At 59.1% G+C, this 20,348-nt stretch overlaps 1 protein-coding gene across 1 annotated transcript; it reads left to right on the top strand.

Annotated features, from left to right (window-relative positions):
* Nucleotides 1–300: 300 nt before the first annotated feature.
* HS3ST2 (heparan sulfate-glucosamine 3-sulfotransferase 2) lies at nucleotides 301–14,870 on the top strand. Its single transcript, XM_040592826.1, has 2 exons — nucleotides 301–896; nucleotides 13,573–14,870. Exons 1-2 carry the CDS (start codon nucleotides 409–411, stop codon nucleotides 14,189–14,191), a joined length of 1,107 nt encoding a protein of 368 aa, XP_040448760.1. The 5' UTR covers nucleotides 301–408; the 3' UTR covers nucleotides 14,192–14,870.
* Nucleotides 14,871–20,348: the final 5,478 nt, after the last annotated feature.

The raw sequence follows: 20,348 nt of genomic DNA, 5'->3' as shown, positions 1-20,348 counted from the left end.
GGGCTGTGCGCGGCGAGTGCCGCCGGCCCGGCCCGGGGGAGGCTGCGGCCGCCGAGCGATCGCGGGGGCTCCGGGAGGAGCTGACGTCAGGCGGCCCCTTAAATAGCAGCGCAGCCGCCTCTGCCCCGGCACTTCCCGCGGAGGCGAGAGCCGGAGCCGCCGCCGTCCGAGTGCCCAGCCCAGCCCAGCCGGGGATGGGAGCCGCGGCGGCGGCGGCGGGGCCGCGGTCGCGCAGGTGCCGGGGCAGCGGGCGCAGCCCCCCGGGGCGGCCCGGCCGCACCGCCGCGTAGCCGCGGGACATGCCGGAGCGGCCGCGCAGGGGCCGGGCCGCCGCCGCCGCGGGGCCCCGGGGGCAGCGGCGCGCCGGGCCGGGCCGCGCCATGCCCGGCGGCGCGGCCCCATGGAGCCATGGCGCATAGGGCGCCGAGCGGGCGGGCCCCGGCTGCGGCTCCGGCTCCGTCCCGGCGGCTGGCGCGGAGGGTCCTCGTCCTCTTCACGCTGTCGCTGTCCTGCTCCTACCTCTGCTACAGCCTGCTCTGCTGCTGCGGCGGCCCCGCCGCGCCCCGCGCCCGCTGCCCGCCCGCCCGCAGCGCCGCCGCCGCCAAGAAACTTCTGCAGAAGTCGCGGCCGTGCGGGCGGCCGCCCCCCGCCGAGCCCCCGGGCAGCGCCGTGCCCGCCCGCCGCCCGCGGGAACCCCCGGCGCCGCCAGCCGGCAGCCCCCCGGGGCCGGCCCGCCCGGGCGCCAAGCGCCTGCCGCAGGCCATCGTGGTGGGCGTCAAGAAGGGCGGCACCCGCGCCGTGCTGGAGTTCATCCGGGTGCACCCCGACGTGCGCGCCCTGGGCACCGAGCCCCACTTCTTCGACAGGAACTACGACCGTGGGCTGGAGTGGTACAGGTGAGGGCGGTGCTGCGAACCGGCCCCCTGTCCCGCCGGGCACCCCCCTGCATCGCATCGCATCCCGTCCCGCCCGGCCCCGCCGGGCACCCCTACGCATCCTATCTCGTCCCGTCCCGCCCCGGGAGCGCGATCACCCCCGGCCGCTGCCCCTGCCCGCTCCCGATGACGGACGCGGGTCTCGGGTCTGTGCCCACTGCCGCGGCGGGTGCGTCCCTCGGGCGGGCGGCCCAGTGTTGCCGGTGGTGCCTGTCACCCAGCCGCCCTCAGGGAGTTCCTCCTCCTCCTCCCCTTCTCCCGCAGTGCCGGGCCGGGCTGGCTCCGGGCAGGGCAGCCGTGCCCCTCTCGCGTGGGACATGGCTGCTGGAGCCCACCGGGTGCTGCGGTGCGGCCGCCTGCCCCCAGCCCTGCCGTAAGGGGCTCTGGGCCCGGGACGGTAACAGGTTTCCTGTCCTGTCTAACGCTGCATGAAGTGGCCTCCAGATCAGGAGTGAATGAGTGGCCCAGGGGACGGCACAGCTGCCCACCCTGCAGCTCCACTGCCTGTGCCTCAGCACCCCTCAGCCATCAGGTCCCCTGTCCTCCACCACCCTGCCTCCCTGATAAGTCTGGGTCTATCTAAGTTCTCCAATAATTTGCAGAGAACAGTGAGTGCACCTCCAGCATGAGATAGTGGGATTTTAATTTCAGTAAAGGCTGTTGTGAGGAGCTCAGGGGTGGTCACGGGGAGGCAGCGAGTACTGCATGTGAGCCGGTCACAGTGCCCGTGGGCTCGCCCGCTGCCCGTGGCCCTGCACATAGAGCTGCAGGCAGCTCACCCATGCTCCCTGTGCTGGCCGACCCAGTGTACTGGTTACCGGTGGTTGTTTGCTGCACTGTTGTGGAGCGCTTGCAGGAGCTCTGGGTTGCTCTCAGGCAGGGCTGCGGTGCTTCTGCTGGGCATCAGCCTCAGGAGGCAGAGGAGGGCTCGGTCTGGCCCCGGGTGCCTACAAGCTCACAGCAGGGTAAAGGGCACCTGGAGCTGTCAGTGCATCAGAACATGGTGATGGGAGGCAGCCTGTGGCCACACACCAAGCTCATTTGCTCCTCTATGTCAGCAGTGGTTTCTGAGAGGAGATGTCCCTGTTCCAGAGCAGGGCAGTGCTTGTTGGCTGCCAAGGAGGTCAGGAGGCACCGTGACACGGTGCTCACTCCCAGCATTGCTGCGGTCCTGGTTTGTCTCCTTGCTGGGCAGGTGTGAGTCATGCCTCTGGTGTGAGGATGCTGGTTTTGGACTGTGAGTGGGTCAGAGCTGCTCTGAGCAGCACGTGCCTGCTGGGCACTGGGCTGGTGCTCCAGCCCTTGTAGTTGGGGTTCATGCCCATGGGGTTCAGCTTGAGCACTGCATGGGGAGGGCTGTCTGCAGCCGCAGGCAGGTCTGCTGTCCTGTGCTGTACTTGGGTCACAGCAGACCCTGCAGCTGGAAATGTTCAGCTTCTTTTGATGCAGTACTTGTATCAGGAGAGCCAGGACAGGCGCAGGTGGAACTCACTGGGGCTGTTTCCTGCTCCTAAGGCTGTCCTGAGACATTCCCCATTCCTCCTGCCCTTTGGAGAGTAGCTGCAGCAGTGTCCTTCACCTGCTCTTGCTCCTCGGCAGGTCTGTGTCATTCCCCCAGCCTCCCCCCTGACATCAGACACTATCACCCATCCTGCATCACCCAACAGCAAACAGCTGGGAGCAGCCCTGCAATACAGGCTGTAAGGGCAGGAGCAGCAGTGCTTTGTCTAAAGGGCATCCAGGGCAGCAGGATGGGTAATGGAGCAGGACGTGGGTCCCGGCTGAGCCGCTCGCTCAGGGGGGCTGTGTGTGCTCAGTGCCTGGCTGGGAAGCAGCCCCCCTAATCCTGAGCTGGGGTCTGTCCCCCCCAGTCCTTGGCCCTGCAAGCTCTCATGCTTCCCATGCACGCGGTGGGTGTGGGGATCCTGGGGCTGGGAGCCTTGAGCCTGGGGCTGGAAGCCTCGCAAGCAGTGCAGGAGCAAACCGTGTGGCACAGCTCCTGCAGAAGTGCTCGTGTCTCCTTTCAGGAAAGCTGGGGCCACAGGGACCAGCCTGAATGGAGGGAAGGGGCTGTGCCCTGGGACAGACCCTGCCTGGGCCACTTAAGGACACCTGTGGGCACCCAGCATGGTGCTGGTCCAGGAGATGGGAGCCACGTCCCCCTCCACGCACACGCTCCAGCACCGAGGGCTGTGGCAGTGAGCGCCGAGCAGCCGATCTCCTGCCCTGAGCTGCGGTTCAGCCTGGGATCCTCCATGTGAAGGGACTGTCTGTGACTGGGAGGGATGCAGCCTGTGACAGTGTGTGTCAGTGGCAACGGGCAGTTGCGGAGCGAGGCAGAGGCAGCGATGGGAGCGCGGCTGAGTGAGCAGCATGCTGCCCAGGGCCTGGCTTTGTGTCCGGATCGAAGGAGAGATCACACTGGAGCAGCGAAGCCTCCAAATTAGTTCAGCTAAAACAATTAAATGACACTTCCCTGGTTTTACTACTTTTTTTTTTTTTTTTAACCTCACAAATGTGCCAAAACTTAAGGACAGAGGCTACTAATGTATAAAACGTGGAATTGATTTTCTTCCTTGCAAGTGGAGCAATTAAATGTGTAGCAGGTCTAACCCGCAGTGTGATGAGCTCCTGTCGCTCTGCCAAGCAACCAGGGAGCAGGAGAGCAGGGTCCTGCCGGCGGCGGTGTCCCGGGAAGGGCAGAGCTGATGCCGTGAATGCTGGCTGGGAAGGGCTGCCCTGCTGGGACCCCGGAGCGGGCAGGCTGGCCTGGCCTGGCCGGAGGCTGTCCCCAGCCGCCAGCCAAGGAGGGGTGATGCTGCCGTGCTTGGGGAACACTGCGGGGCAGTGGGGTCTCTGCAGGTAGCCCGGAGCACAGACCGCTTGGAAAGGCAAAGGCTTTCCCTGTTGTGAGCAGAGACGTCACCTGCAGGAGCCCCTGGCTGCTGTGGTGGCTGAGTGCTCGGTCTGGCTCCATTTTGTGCCCCGTTGGGGAGCCGAGAGGAGGGACCAAGTGGGTCTTTAATGCAGTTGAGAGCAGCGTGAGAGCCAAGCTCCTCTGATGCTCTGAAAACATCAGTTCCTGTTTTTCCACGTTTTCCCCTGCCTGGGAGCTGGTGTGACGCAGAGGTGGCAGAACCAGCGGGAGGGGACATCTCCTGATCCGCCTGTCCTTGCTGGCTCCAAATGTCGTGCTTGCTCACAGCTGCTGTTCTTGTGGTGCCTCCTGTCTCAGCTCCTGCCATCACCCGGGGCAGCCTTGGCTCCCTCTGCTCTGGGAGGCTGGGCAGAGGCAGACCCCTCTGCTTTCCCCGGCAGAAGACCACCACCCAGGAGTGCCTGCTCACCGACTCCAGACCCAAAACACCTGTGCCGTTTCCAGTTCCCATCAGTCATTCTAATCCACCTCATTAGCTACAGATACACTACAGGAAAGATATTTTTAGCAAGATCTGTTTTAAGACAACTGAAACCAAACAGCCAGCTACTGGGGAATATCGATTCATTACCAATCCTGGACTAAATGTTCAATATTGAGCTTTTTCCTGTTGCAGGTAGCGTGTGCCAATAACCTTCAATATTTTCCAGAACACAGGGAAGACAGTGGTGTTTAATTTGCAGCTAACTTTTGAGTGGTGACTCCACAGCATCTCAGGGTGCAGTTTTCCTCTTTGGGATTCCTGAGTGACCCTGTCAGGTGCTCCAGCATTATTTTCATAGAGAGGGTTTTTTCCTGGCAGATCTGGCTGCAGGCTCCCGTGTGAACCCACCTGCCTGAATCCTGTCCCACGGACAGCGCTTTGGCCAAGCCCGAGCTTCCCCATGTGCCAGTGTGACGGGTCCCTGGGGGCAGCCGTGCTGCTGGAGCTCTGCCCCACACTGCCTTTGGTTTTGGGGTGGTCTTGGGGCTGCAGCAGCAAACGGAGTGCTGCTGGTCTCTGAGCGGTGGGCACTGCCCTGGGGGAGCGGACCCCACCGGGCGGGGAGCATCGCTGCACCATCTCCATGTCCCTGTGCCTGTGGGAGGGAGAGGAGGGCGCGTGCAAACCCAGCTTCTGCACTCCGCCTCGCTAATTGCTCTCTGCTAATGGCCAGGTTGGCTCGCACACAAATGGGAGCCCATTAGGCTTTGCCCAAGATGTGAACTGTTTTGTGGGCTTGACTGACAGTGCATTTTGCTAAAGTTAATTAGTAAGAAGAGAGGAAGGCAGCAAGCTTCAAGGATGCTTTGAAATTTCCTTGACTTCAGAGAGTGCCCTGGCTCTGAGAAATGGGTGTGAAACCTCTGGCAGAGACTTTTGTGTGAGAAGCTGCCCTGCAGGCAGCTGTTCCTTGGTCACTGCCTTGCCTATGTCTGCCTGTGGGCAGCGGTCCTGCCCTGCCCTCCTCCAGGTGGGCCTGGGTGCTGCAGAGACCTTGGCTCAGGTCCCAGCAGGGTTTCCCTCACCAAGGTGCTCGGAGAAACGCAGGGGGGTAAACCCACACAGGGTACCAAACCTTCAATATTGATGATGTATGTTTTTGCTCTCTCTTCCATGACCTTGTTTGTAAACGCTGCAATTTGTTCTAACAATTTGTCGATTCGGTAGCACAAAATACAGCTTGTAACCTGGCATGGCCGTGGGCGCGGATGCTTCACGAAGCTGGCAAGGGAAGGACACCAGTCGCTGCTGACCTTGGGTGTCTATGGTGGGGGTCAGGCAGTGTCCATGGTATCTGCCCGCAGTGTGTGCTCCAGGGACGGCTGGGGTGTGTGCCAGGCTGGGAGCAGGGACCAGGGCAGGTTCCCGGGGCAGGCGGTGCCCAAGCACAGCTGGCAGCACAGCTGGCCACCCAGGGATGTGGCTGGCAGCACCCGGCCCTTTTGGATGTCTGCAGCCCTGGATCCTCCACACGATGACCGGGTCCCAGGCGTCTCCCTGACAGCAGGCATGTTAGATGTGGCTGGAGTTGCTTTTTCTCAGCACTGACATGTGATGTGGGGTCTCCAGGACCCGCCACTGGGTTGGTGTGGTTTGTTCTTGGGGGCCGGCCCATTGTGCCATCCATTTGCACCCCTGAGCACTGGAAGATCACCAGGTGGGCAATGTATTTCTGACACTAGCCTTTAACTAGGGAATTGCTGCAGTGGCTGGGGCATATTAGTTGATTTTTTAAATGAATATTAATTTTTAAAGTTTCACCTATGGAAGGAGTTGCCTTGAAAATGGAAGAGGGGGAGACCCCAGCTTTTCTCCATGAGCCACGGGGCCTCGCGCAGCAGCTGGGCTTACGCTGGGTTGGGCTGTGTGTGCTCACTGGTGGGCTATCTGCCCCGACCTGCGAGCACTGTGCTGGGAAGCCCTTGCCTCCCAGCATTCCCAGTCATGATCCCCTCGGTGCTGGCCTTGGGCTTTGTCTGACCTTCAGTCAGTGCTGGGTGGTTATTTAGGAAGATGGGAGTTAGCACATCATCATGAACACAGTTGCACATGTGCATGAAGGGCATCGGCAGCATGCCCTTTGGAAAAGATTTTGTTGACTTAAAGGACACTACAAATCTCTGGAGCATTTAAATGATTAAAAATGAATCAGCAACAAAGTTAATTACTGTGTTCACACTGCTTTTATGCATTGAAATGTCCCTCATTAGCTGTCTGAGCACTGGTGTAAATTCTTTGAACATAAACATTTATTAAAGGCGGTCGATCCATCATTAAATCCGAAGATGCCTCAGTTGCAGGGCAATGGCAGCATGGACATGGGCCAGGGCCAGCTGCTCCTGGGGCCACAGTCCCTCGGGGTGGTGTTTCCCCTCTGTGGATGTGGTGTGATCTCCAGAACCCTGCTCCCGGGCAAGCCCCCTCCCAGCCCTGTTATTGTAGTGCTGCCAGCCTTAGCAGGTGAGTGGAGGAGACGCGGCAGCGGTGCTGAGGGACTGCTGTTTGACCCATGAACCCCTTGCAGTGGCCTTTCACTGCAAAGCACCAGCTGCGCAGCTCTCAGCTGGGGTGTCCCGGTGTCCTAGACATCCACTGCAATGTCACTCTGCCAGAGAGAGCTTGTTATCTTCCTCACACCTCAGTTTCTTGTGTGCTTGACCCAGTTTTGCTTAAACCTCCGAGTAGCTTTGCTTGAGCTGTCATCTACTGATGCCATCCCCGGTCCCGCTGAGCCCAGCGGTGCGGGGCTGCCAGGCAAGAGCCCGTGGTGGCTGTCAGCTGCATGCACCCATGGCCCGGCGCAGCATGGCACAGGGCAGGGGGCTCTGGGCCAGGTGCTGACTCTTGTGCAGCAGCCAGGCTCTCTCCAGCATTGCCGGTGGGATCCTGCCAGTGCCTTCCCCAGCTCCTGCCAGGGCAGTGTGGTGGGCAGCCCACTGGTACAGCTCCAGCTGAGGGGCAGGCTGCGGCAGGGGGGGAGTGCCAGCAGGTCAGGGCACAGCATCCCACAGGACCATCCCTGTGCCAGTCTGCACTCTCGGAAGTTTTTGTGCTCATCTCCAACACGTCGAGCTGCAGCTGGAGACGTGCTTGCATCCCACCCTTCTCCCAGCTCCTCGGGGCCGCGCAGGGCAGTGACCCTCGCTGCTGCCCTACCACCCAGTGCGGCCCCTCTGGGAGGGCAGCAAGCAGGTGCTCGCTTGTGCTGGAGGATTCTGGCTGCCAGCTGGGTGGCTCCCCACTCCTCGCCTGCGCACCGGCAGCATCCCGATGTATAGCCGCTGAGCCTGCGACATCAGCTGGAAGAGGGAAGGCACACAACCCTCGTCACAAGAGCCAGCAGTTGGGATTTTTTGCCATATTAAACAGTTTGGGTTTATGCCGGTGAATGGATGGAGCCCAGGATTACACACGTCGGTCTCTAGCCTCTGAGAAGAGCCTGGGATACACCTGCCATGTCCTCGCACACAGTGAGCTGCAACAGGCAAATATTTACCTGGGAGCTGCCTCACTCCGCTCCGTGCTCCGCAAGCTGGATGGAGGGGCCAATGCTGAAACAGGATTATCAGATGGGCATTCTCCCCATGCATGCTTATCTGCAATATCTCAATCGTCTGATGAATTTTTGTTCAAATTCCTCCCTGGGAGAGTGTTTCACGCATGTTCGACATCAAAGCAGCACAGCCAGCGAGGGAGCGCATGTTTCTTTAATGTGGGAGTGTTGTAGGGGCTGCAGGGTGCCTGAAGGCAGATTATAAGAAAATTAATAATTCAGGTCTAGGAAAGGTGCTGGTGAAAAGTTAACTCCTTCAGGGCAAGGCGCTGCCTTTGCACCAGCACAGCTGCAGCTGCAGCCGGGCTCTCTGCTGCTGCCTCCCCATGGCTGTGGGGCCGTGGGGGCCACCCAGGGATCTGTCTGCTCCCAGCTGTCGTGGGGCACAGCGATGCTGGCTCGACCACAACAGGGGATGGCAGGTTTCCTGGTGCTGTGCCAGTGACTGGATGTACCCCACGTGTGTCCCCACTCCAGTAACATGGGCAAACAGCCTCCAAATCTGCAGGTTGGAAGGCAGCATTAATGCCCGTATCAAATGCACTAAAGGGCTTTAAGAATTGAGTAACTGTAATGAAAATAATCTCTAATTCAAGAGGAATTAATTCTGTCTCTCCAGCCAGAGTAATGCATTGAGCAGGGGATTTGGCAGGTGCTGGGGCCACCCCCTGCTCCCCCCAGCACACCCAGCAGGTCCTGCTGTGTGAAAGCCCCTGGCCCTGGGGGAGTGTTTGCAGGGGCACAACAAGCACATGTGCCTGTAGCCCCTGACCGATGGACTGTCCCAGGGGAAGCTGCGATGCCCCTGGTAATTAAATGCCTCTGATGGTTGGAGCATCGGCCGTCTTGGCAGGAGCAATGGAAAGCAAATGAAGTAAAAACCCTATGGCTGCTGAATGGCCTCTGCGGGGAAGGAGGGTTGAGCTGCATCCCACTGTCACTGCTGGAACAGCTGCCGACACCTCCTGCCGAGCCTTGTCCCTCCTTGGAGGGGACCCATCCCATGTATCCTGGAGCTGAGGCCGTGTCCCTGGTCTTGCAGTGGTGGGTGGGTGTGGGCAGCGGAGCAGGCATCAACTCTCACCCAGGCAGGGAGCCCAGGCTGGGGTGAAGCGCAGCATCCTCTGCAGAGAGCAGCAGGGCTGGGCCGGCAATGGGCATCTTTGTCACCCTTCCTTGTAGTTTTCCTCTCCCAGGCAGTTGGAGGGAGCCGGCTGCAGGGGCGGACAGGCTGCTGTGCTCTCCAGTCCACAGCATTGCTGCCAGGGTGGAGTTTGCTCCTCTGCGTCCCTAATGATGTCTGTGGAGAGCTGCCCTGGTATTCATTCAGCATCAGCGTTTCTGACCTCCTGCATTTCTGCCGCATCGCACATTCCCATCACCAGGATACAATGCAGATGGCTTGTGCACCACTGCCAGGTGGAGAAAGCCTTGTCGTTCCTCCGGCCTGCCCATGTTGATGGGGAGAGCATGATGGCAGCGACGGGCACGATGGCAGCATGGGCAGCGCTGTCGTGCTGTGGGGGAACTGTAGGGGCCATGGAGGGGAGGGCTTGGGGTGGGGGAAGCAGCCTTGTGCTGCCCTCCTGCACCACCAATGCCACCTCCCGTGACAGAAGCAACCTCCCAGCTCCACCATCAGGAGGGACTCATTATCTAGAGTGGTCATCAGGTTCAGCCACGACACCCCCCTTCCAGCGGCACTGTCCTTGTCCCTGGTGCAGGAGGAGGTGACTGCTGACCATCCCTTGGCACCCAGCAGCTCTCCCAAGAACGGCAGGTTTGGTGTCTCCTCTCTGCACCTCACCAGTGCTCCAGCCATCCTTCCCCACTGGTGTCACCAGTACATCACTGTCACTGTGCTGGCATCAGCTCTGGCACCTCCTGGCAGCAGCTCACTCAGCATGTGCCAGGAGCCGGTGCCAAGGCCAGCTGGGGATCTTTAGGAAAGTCACAGGCGCCCAGGACAGGTCCCCAAAGTGGCAGGAATGGCTCCTGCCTGAGCGCTGGCCATGTGGCACCACAGGCTGGCTACCAAGAGCCTTCACACCTAAACACACAAGTCTTGGCCTTAAAACTATGTGACATGCCATTTGTATGCAAATAACTCCGTGAATGCAGAAGTCCAAAAATATAATTTTAAAGTCAACTGTAATTAAGGTTGCAATGCATTTCCCTGCTCTTGCAGCCCTCGGGATCCCACCGTTAACGTAAAGATGAATGCCTGGATGACATTTCTCCCCCTTGCATGGTTTCACTGGTCATTTATTTATCTATTCGGGTTGTGTTTTGTTGTCTCAGCAGTCTCTGTTGTTCAGGAGCAGCAAACACTGGGAGTCCATTTAAGAAAAAAAAACAACCTCTTGTCTCATTTCAGTAATTTACTGTGCAGAGATTTTGTGTTTTTTGTAATGGATTAGAACCTGTAATTTCATTTTTTGAATACATGGACCTAATAGCTCACGTAATGAAAGCCTAACAAGCCTGAAGATGAGCCATTAATGAAACAGCAGTTTTATGATTCTCCACCAATATATTGTAATAGTGAATCGCTTATAAAGCTGTCCCGTGCTGATTTATGATGAAACTTGTTTGTGATATGGAGACACAGCCATGGTGACTGCCTCTAAATTAGCATTTCCTGACAGTCATTAAACAGTGGGATTCGTAATCTGGATTTACAGGGTTTGAAGCAGAGCAGTGGGAAAGGCCAGTTAAGCCATGTCCATGCCCAGGTACCTCTTTAAAACATCCCTGTTAATTTATGCTAAGTAGTTTGTTCTCCTTCAAATGAGGAAACTGGTCAAGAGAATGTGAGGGTGCGGGGCAGCCCTGTCCCCTCACGCAGCCTCTGTCCCCTCGCCGATGAGACAGTGAGGCGACAGCTTTGGGGCTGCGTGGGGACTGCAGCCCTGCGCCAGCACCTGGGGGAGTGAGGCTGGCCTCAGCCATCGTCCCCAGTAGCCTGGTGTGGACCTCTGGGCACGGCTCCACGGGTCTCCTCCAGCTGCTCCTCCGGTCCCCCTGGACCACGGTCTCTTCTTGTCCCCATGTCACCTTCACAGGGAGTGTCCCAGGTCCAATGGGGACTCACCGCCCTTGGGTGTACTGCCACTCCCCGCAATGCCCCAGGTCTTCCATCACAGTCCCCTTGTCCCACAGAGTGTTGTGGGCTGCTGTTGTATCTCTTCCCAGTTAGGTCTTTCATCGGATTCCTCTCTACAGAGCAAGCCCCAAAGCTGGTGGCTGTGGGTTGTGTTTCAGGGTCCCTGGAGGTGTCTAGTCTCGGTCACCAGACGGATGCAGCTCTCAGGAACACTCGTGTTGCAGCACGGCAGCGTGGCCGTGGCAGTTGTGCGGGGTTTGTCCCATGAATGAAGCAGCGCCTCGCTCTCCAGCTGAATCGCTGCAGACAGGGCTGCTGATGTTCACTTTCCCTGACTGCCTCTGTCCCCAGGCCTCGCCGCATTACACAGGCAGCCACAGCTCCTCGGCTGTCCAAGAGCTGCACCAGCTCCTCCCCAGGTCCCTCTGGTCTCCTGGCAGCAGTAAGCTGTGGTGCCCAGCCAGGGCAGACCCTGCCTGGGGGATGTGTACTGTGAGGGAATGGGGGGCTCACAAGGAGCCCCACGAGCTGAGCTGGTGGTGTGCCTGCTCACGCAACAGCTGCCGCTGGTGCCGGGGGGCTGCCAGGGTGCGGATGTGACACCCAGCCCCCCTCACCGCAACTCGATGGCTGTGCACCGAGTCACCTCCCCGGGTCCCTGAGGGGAGTGAGCCTGCTGAGCTCGCCCCTTCCTCTTGGACGGGCCCTGCTGTGCCCTGGAAAGGTGCAGTGGGAGGTGAGGGACTTGAGGAGACCCCTTGTGTTCCCTGGGGTCCCTGTGGCCAGCTGCCTGCGAGCTCTCTGGCACCCATCATGCAGCTCTGTGCTGGGCATGTGCGGGTGCTTCACATTAAACATACAGTCTCTGTTTTTAGAAAAAAACACTCCTGGGGGCACTTTTCACAGTTCCTCATAAAACTGTCCTCAGGCAGCACCTGCCTGTGCCTCTCAGCCTGCCTTCTGCTGCTCAGCTGAATCTGAATTGGCCAGTTTTTGAATGCGAGCCACCAAGTTGGCTGCAAAGTGGGAGAAGTGACAGATGCTTCTAAGTAACGAACATAATTGCAATAGAAGGTGCCCTTGCAGCCTGTGCCTCTCCCTGAGGGGCTGTGTGGCAGGAGGGCAGCTGTCCCAGGGCAGGTGCCCAGCTCACCATGGCACCGCTGCCAGGAGGGATCCTGCATGCCCAGAGCTGCTGGGGCAGCAGCACGCTCCCCAGCACGGGTGCTGGTGCCGGTTGGGACCTGTGGGGCACTGGCCTGGTCCTGGCTGCTGGCACTGCCTGCCCACGCCAGCCAAGAGCTCCCTGCCCACTCCTAGCCTGTTCCAGCCACAGGACCTGTGGCGCCGTGCATCTGGCTGCAAAGGATTTGATAGTTTACTCTAGTAATACAAGACCAATTTATAAATCTTTCCATCCCATTAGTTTTTATTTGATTTGGATGTTCGCATGTCAAAGCAAATTATTTAATTAGTGTTAAGCTGGGCTGCAGGGACGCTACGTTTTCCCCCAGTCTGGTGCTCCCTCCCTGGCCTTGCAGCCCGGCTCCCCATGCCAGGAACAGCCGGGTGTATGCAGGACCCTGCCTCAGAGCCCTTGGGCCTGATCAAGCCTGTCAGGGTGGGTGATACCCTTGTGGGTGTGAGCCCCACATCCCTGGGCAGCCCCTTGCTGCCGGCTCCCACTGGAGGAGCAGCACAGCACCCCGGAGCCTCATCCGCCGCTGCCCACAGCTTGTCATGGTGGTGGTATCACACAGCCCTGGCACCCTGTGCATCACTGGGCACAAGGGTTGTGTGCTGGCGGCGCTGATTTCTTGGCTGCCTCCAGGATGAAGGCAGGAGGATGAGGGGGCTGCGCTTCCGCTGGGTGCTGGAGGCTGGCACGTTCCTGGGCTGGCACCCTCCTCTGCCCCAGAGCATGGCACTCGCTGCGGTGCCGGTGTCACGGGGCGCACAGAAGCCGGGGTACCCAGTAATGCAGTCAGGGAGATGTGCCATGTGATGGCAGTAATCCTGGAGGGAGCCACTGTAATGTCTTTTGCAAATGGCAGCTGGGGTAGGAATGGGGGATGAAGGGCTGAGCGCAGGCTGCAGCGGGGGCTGTCTGCTGGGTGATGCACCCGTGCCAGCGACCGGGGCGGGGGGCAGGACCTGCGCCCCTTCCCGGCTGCAGACTGAGCTCCGGCACTTTCCTTACATTGATAATGACTTTATTGCTGACGGGGACAGATCGGCCCCAGCTGCCCCGCAGCCCTGTGGTCCCCAGCGACCTGGCTGTGCCCTTGCCCTCCGTCCTGCCTGGCCCTGGCCTTCCCCGGGAGCCAAGCATCTCCGCTTGCTGCTGTTCGTGCGGGGCTGCCGGTGCCCCCATCCTCTGCACTGGGTGGGATGGACCCAGGGGACAGCCGTGGCCAGGGGCCCTCTGCAGCACTGCAGGAGGGAGCTGTGCCTGCCTTGTTCTGCTGGGAGGGGACACCCCACCAGCCCCATGCTGTGAAGCCTCAGTGCCTGGCCCAGCTCCTTCCTCACCATCACCTTCTGCTTCACTTGCAGGAGCCTGATGCCGCGAACGCTCGACAGCCAGATCACGGTGGAGAAGACCCCCAGCTACTTTGTCACCAAGGAGGCACCACGGCGGATCTTCAACATGTCCCGGGACACAAAACTGATCGTGGTGGTGAGGAACCCAGTTACCCGGGCCATCTCAGACTACACGCAGACACTCTCCAAGAAGCCGGACATCCCCACCTTCGAGGGGCTGTCCTTCCGCAACCGCAGCCTGGGGCTGGTGGACACCTCCTGGAATGCCATTCGCATTGGGATGTATGCCGTGCACCTGGAAAGCTGGCTCCAGTACTTCCCCCTCTCCCAAATCCACTTTGTCAGTGGGGAGAAGCTGATCACAGACCCAGCCGGGGAGATGGGCAAAGTCCAGGACTTCCTGGGCATCAAACGGGTTATCACGGACAAGCACTTCTACTTCAACAAGACAAAAGGCTTTCCTTGCCTCAAAAAGTCGGAGACCAGTGGCTTGCCTCGCTGCCTGGGCAAGTCGAAAGGAAGGACTCATGTGCAGATAGACCCTGAGGTGATCGAGCAGCTTCGGGACTTTTATAGACCTTATAATATCAAATTCTATGAAACAGTCGGGCAGGACTTCAGGTGGGAATAAGTGTCTGGGAGCAGAGCTGCAGTGATGTGAGGCTGCAGTCTTCCATGAGAGGGGCCCAGGGGGGATGGAACTAGCACCCCCAGCCAGTCTGTCCTGCCCAAAATCCACAAGCAGAAGCAGGTGATGGGCTTCCCTGGCCCTCGGGAGGCTGGGATGCTCCAGGGCAAGCTGAGACGAGGGAAGACACAGAGTCCTGCTGCAGCCACCGAGGAACGAGTGCCCAGCAGGTCAGCAGTGCCGTGGCTTGCTCCATGGGTCCCATTTGCTTTTACTGCCACATGGTCCCCAGGGCCACGGTGATGGCCCTGTTCTGCAGCCTGTGTGCAGGCTGCTCCAAAGCACGTCCCTCCTCTATGTCCCCAAAGCAAACAGGCACTCTTGGACACCCTGACTGCGGGCAGCGGCCATGGGGCTGTCCCTGTTAGAGCTCTGTCCCACCGTGGTGCTGGGGCAGGCGTTGTTCTGGCGGCCCCACTTTGCCTTTTGTCACTTAAGCGCAGTGTATAACCATGAGGACAGTGAGATATATCTGCTTGAAAAAGAAGTCTATGAAAAATGTTGTACCGATATTTTGTCCTGTGAATAAAGCACAGAATCCTGCTGTTACGGGTACTTTAGTGGCACTGTTTCCTTGTTCAGCATGTGATCCCTTTGTGTAAATAAAAGCGGCTACCACTGGTCCGTATGCATGGGCTTTTCTTAGGGCAAGGCTGGGCAGCCCCATGCTGCCCGCGCAGCGCTGCCGGGGGCCGTGCAAAGCCCCACTGCGCCGTGGGTCAGCTGAGGCGGCAGGTTTGGGGCTCGGGCAGGGCAGCGGACCAGCCAGCATGGTGAGGAGGGCACCTGCGGCACAGCCCTTCGCAGGGGTGACGGCACTGCTCAGGAGTGCCGGAGCAGCCCAGGGTTAATGCTGCCTCTTGCCAGGCATGGGGGGCAGATGCTGCATTAGACGCAAGCAGCAGTAATTTATGGTTGAACTTAATGGGCTGTTCTATAGCAGCCCACAATTATACTGAAATGTCAAGTGCTGCATGCTTTGCTAGATGGCCCCCCAGCCTGTGCACACCTCCCGTTGCATTAGTCATGGTTGTCCTTTGATTTACCTCCCTGGCGGCTGCAGCTGGCCCAGGCGGAGATGATGAAGCATGGGCAGGCTCTGCAGGAGGGTACAGGCAGCCCTGGCAGATGCCCTCCCCTCCTGCCCTGCCTCACCTGCATGAAGCAGAGCAGCACCCCCAGCACCTGCAGCCAGGCACTGGGGATATGCCTGGATGCACACATGCCCTGGGCAGCTCCTACATGATCTCGCCCAGCCACAGCATGACTGTACTGGCTGGGAGCCGAGAGCTGCTGCACCTCCCCTGAGCAGAGCTGGTGCAGACCCCCCCATGCCTCCCCACTGCACCCCAGCCCTGGTTCTTGCGGGAAGGTCGCTGGTGCCCACCCTCAGCACCAGCCCAGGCCCTGGTCCCCGAACCCAGCCAAGACCTGTGTCACTGAAGTACCAGGCAGCCCCCAGGCAGGTGCCCTGGTGGGATCAAACCCGTCGCTGCCCCTCCTGTGAGCACCGCACTGCTCCCTGCACCTCTCCAAGCTGATCTGGGGACCAGCCACCCTCTGACTGCCAGGACACAGGGGGATGGGGAATTCTCCCTGCTCAGCATCCTGCCTGCAGCTAAGATTGATGGGCTGCATCCTCAGGCACGCGGAGGTGGGTGCAGCATCACTGTGCTCCTGGCTCAGCACTGCTGTGTTCCTCGCTCAGCACTGCTGTGGGTCCGGCTCAGCACCTTGTGAGCATCTGGGGGAGCCGGGGGCCCAAACAGCTCCCACAGGGCTCAGCCAAGGGGATGAGTTGCTGAGCACCACGCAGGCACAGCCAGGCAGCATGGGGTCCTGGCCTGCCATGGGAGTGCCTGCTCTGTGGATGCACACACGTAGCCCCATCCCATCCTGCAGCAATCCGTCTTACGAGCCTGTTATCAGGCTCTGTAATGAGCACCACTGTTCATGAATAGCAATAACAGCTCTTGTTGGAGTGGTGTTATTTGCCTTTCTGAGCGCTGGACTGTTTGAATCATCTATTGATTTTTGTAGTAAATCTCAGGCATTTCTGTCAAAGGTTCCAATTTACCACTAGCATCTAAATCTCAGCCCCAGCCTTCAGCCGTGGTGCCTGCACAAACCAGTCTCTGTGCCACTCTGCAGCTGAGTTCTCCCTGGGGCAGGGAGCAGCCCAGGAGCAGCTGGATGGGCCTGGAGGCTCCCACTGCATTTGTTGGTGCAGTGTGGGTGCCACAGCGGGGCTGGTGCTCAAGGCACCCACGAGCTCAGTGGCAGAGCAACCCAGGGTACAGCAGGACAGGGACAAACCCCCTTTCTTAGGCCCCCTCCACCCACTGCCAGCATGGAGCTGGGCACAGCAAGGATGATTCCGGGCCAGCCTCACTTAGACTCATCCTCGGTGGCACTGGGGCCGTGGGTGAAGTGCCTGGGGAGAGCCGTGAAAGGGCTGGGGGTCCTCCTGTGCTGGCTGTGACCCAGGAAGGCAGGGTGTCACTGTGCTGTGTGGGGGACATGGGTACCCCTGGAGCTGGTGACTCACAGGATCAGGTTTATGGACACGTTTCACCGAAAACTGTGCTTTCTGCTGGGGCTGCACAAGGCAGATGCAGCACGGGGGGCTGGCCTGAGCCCAGCCTGAGCAGCCACTTGGCTCCATGTACCTTGGGGACATGCTGGTGCAGGCGCTGTGACAGGTGCCCAAGAAAGGGAGCATGCCTAGGCAGGATCAGGGGGCTCTGTTTGGCATGAGGCTGCTCCTCCTGCTTTGCGATCCTGTGCTCCCTGTGTGCACTGCAGGCTTCCCTGAGGATGGCTCAGCCATGGGGCTGCTGGAGACCCCAGGCGATTTGGCAGGACCAGGGCACAGGTGACTGAGGGGAACCACAGCTCCAGGCACCCTCTGTCCCCTTGCCTGGGGCTGGGGGATGCTTTGGAGCGATGCACGGTGGCCATGTGGGGATGCAACACAACCACAGACCTGTTTAAGAGGCCTTACTGGAAGTGATTACTGTCTGGCAAGTTCTAATAGAAAAGAAATTGGAGAAAATTAATGGAGATCTAATAGAGCCCTATCTGCATCTCTTCTACTATCATCCAGCAGCAGCCACAGGGGGACCCAGCAGCGAAGGTAGCCAGAGCCAGCTGTGGGAAGGCAGAGGGAGAGCAGGGGATTAATGGCCATCTACAGGAAGATGGGATATTTTCTTGTATTATTTTTCCTTTAAAGGAGAAAAACATTCACAGTGAGACTCACAAATCCCAGCCTCGCAGTAGAAAAGCCATTTTCAATCCATTCCAAGGAGGCAGAAGGTGCCGGGTTAGATTGATCCCCCTGACAATACTGTATTAGTGGGAAATTAGAGCTGGAGCCTGAGGAAACCACTGCAATATCAAACAATTACTTTACATTTGTCCTTACAAATGGAAGGAACAGAAATGTGCTTAAATCAAGTATTAGATTTCCAAAGGGTAAGCAAATGAGGGCTCAGGAAGGGCTGTATTGAAAATGCTTATCACATTAGGAGCTCATAAAATGTGGCTTAAAAAGCCTTGGAGTAAACGATCTGCATTCCCAAGAGGCAGGGCAGGGGGGTTGGTAAGGACATCAAGCAGTGGTGGTTTGGTGATGCCAACACCAAGCAGAGGGGCTGCCAGAGGGAGCTCCCCCAGCTCCACCAGCCTGAGTCCTCCCCACCAAGATGCCCCCAGCCCAAGGGACGTGGGGGACCAGAGAGCCAGCCTGGGGTTCCAGGGCCCCCCAAACACCTCTGGCCAGCTCGTACAAGTCACACGCCATCCCTGCCACGCTGCCTCAGCCCCCACACGGGCAGGGTCCCTGTAGCCACTGGGTGGGCAGAGGCTCTGGGGGAGCAGCAGAGCCAGCGGGCAGGGCTGCACTGCTGCCCTTGTGCTCAGGACAGACACTGCAAACAAGCAGCGCATCTGCTGAGCAGGGTCCTGCTCCAGCCACTGCTGCAGAGCACAGGGGCTCTTGGTGGGCACCATGATGCATCGTTGGGCTCCCCCTCCCCTCGAGAGCCCCAAAACGTCAGCCGGCCCCGCCACACGCAACAGCGTGATTTCAAGCAGACCAGCTTAGCTGGACTAATCCTCTCCCAGTGGCTAAATCTGCTCGGAGCTCTGGCTTTGTGAGCGCTGTGAGATCCAGCCGAGGTGCACAGGGCCATGGTCAGGAAGGGAGGAGAGCCCCTGGGTGAAAGCGTGGGACTGGCTCAAGGTCCAGCCATGGTGTGTTTGGCAATGCCTAAAACAGAGGGTGGTTTCCAGCTGCCCAGGGAGGGGACTCTGGCACAGCCTCCCCAGCCAGGCATGGGTGGGTAGCAGCACTCAGCATGCTGGCATTGCCACCATCGCCTGTGGGGAGCAGGAGGGCTCCAGTGTGGGGCCACATCTGTGTCCCTGGAGGAGCCAGGCTGTTGGGGGTGTACACTGGGTGCTGCCGTCCATGACCATTCAGGTCCACTCACAAAACACTCAGTACAGCTCTGAGCAGGAGTGAGATTGGCTATGCAATCACAGGAAACTGGCTTTGTGAAAATGTGTCCTGCATTATCCTAGCTGCTGCCCTGAGCAGCTTCCGCACCATTAAATGGCTGTAAAAGTCAAGAAGAATATGTTTTCTTTAAGTGCAAACTTTATAAGCCAGCATGTAAATTGTAACAACCACAGCGTAATTTTTACTGGGATGTAAGGTACCCCGTTTAAGGCCACCATTTCTATGAAAAAGGTGACAGAGAGCCTTGCCAGAGCATACTGCAAAGCCTTGATGAAAGCGTCCAAAGACAGGAGGACAAGGGGACCTGTTGCCAACCTGACTAACGTGCATGCCAGGTTCGATGTGCTGGACCCAGCACACCCCCAGGGAAGGGCTGGGCTGCAGTACCAGTATGCCAGAACTGGAGCTGAGCACGCAGGGAAAGCCCCAGCCCACACATCTGGCAGGAGCACTTGGCTCGCCTGGGAAGCTGCTGTGGCTTGTACACCATGGCTCGCATGCGGCAAGCAAACCCTGCACACACTTGCTCCTCCTGCAGGTGCAGGCACCTGAGGAGCTGCAGCCACTGGGTGCTGTGGGATACAGAGACCGTGCTCAGCACCCAGGAGGCAGTGGGAGCCTGAAACCAGGAGTTGAAGAGAGGCTCCATCCAGTACAGCCCAGGACCCTGGGATTTCTGATTGCCCTCCTGGACAGCACAGGGACAGCAGTGGCAGGGCGCTCACCTCCCTGACAGTTAAATGCTGGGGACGGGTGCTTTCTGGGCAAACCCCTGTCCCACTGCCAGGTAAATGCCACCAGCTTCAGCTGTGCTTTACTAATGGCACCTGCAGTCACAGCGGAGCAGAAGGGGAGGTACGTGCCAGCTGCACCCATACAAAGCAAGCCTGGCACTGCCATGGGGTGACCCACAGGATTCATGCCCACCAGTGAAGCCAGTAGCACAGGCACAGGGTGCTGGCTATGCCAAGAGGTGCCAGTCAATGTGCTGATCGGCAGCAGGGCACACACGGCCATCAGAAGCCATCCCTGGTGCAGCACATCCCGTGGCCCTGCTGCCCCAGTGGCACAGCCACCGCTGTTGCGTGCACCATGTTTTGATCGGTTCACTCAGGCTTGAACCCCAGAGAGCAGCTGTTTAATATTTATCAGCTCATAAATACTTAAACATAATGAATGCGACTTAAGTGGTCCCTGATCCTGTTCACTCTGAAGAGCTCTTGAGACGTGCTGGGTCAAGGGAAACCTTCCCAGCGCCCATTTACATCGCAGGCAAGTGCTCTGCCCTGCCCGGTGGAGACCAGAACCACCGGCATGTCCCCAGGAGCCGCAGCATCGGCTCCTACCTGGCAGCAGCTTCTCCTCCCCAAAACAGCCCTGAACGCCCCCTCCCCAGTGGGACCACCCCGGGACCCCCCAGGCAGGGATGTTAACTTTGACTGAGCATCTCTGTTAGTTATTTACCTTCTCTGTCCCCAGATGAGGAGATACAGCCCTGGGAGCACCACGTTTATTCCCTACTAGCAGGCAAGTGCCCATCGGCCCCGGCCAGGAGGAGCTGGCTCGGCGGTGAGC

Source organism: Falco naumanni, chromosome 4 (assembly GCF_017639655.2).
Source record: "Falco naumanni isolate bFalNau1 chromosome 4, bFalNau1.pat, whole genome shotgun sequence".
Taxonomy (NCBI): domain Eukaryota; kingdom Metazoa; phylum Chordata; class Aves; order Falconiformes; family Falconidae; genus Falco; species Falco naumanni.
The sequence above is the reverse complement of the archived record's forward strand: the minus strand, read 5'-3'. Positions and strand labels throughout refer to the sequence as shown.

Excerpts from the sequence above, each read along its gene's own strand:
- HS3ST2 (XM_040592826.1), top strand. The coding sequence starts at position 409 with ATGGCGCATAGGGCGCCGAGCGGGCGGGCCCCGGCTGCGGCTCCGGCT. Across the intron at positions 897-13,572 it reads CGTGGGCTGGAGTGGTACAG|GAGCCTGATGCCGCGAACGC; the intron begins GTGAGGGCGGTG and ends CTTCACTTGCAG.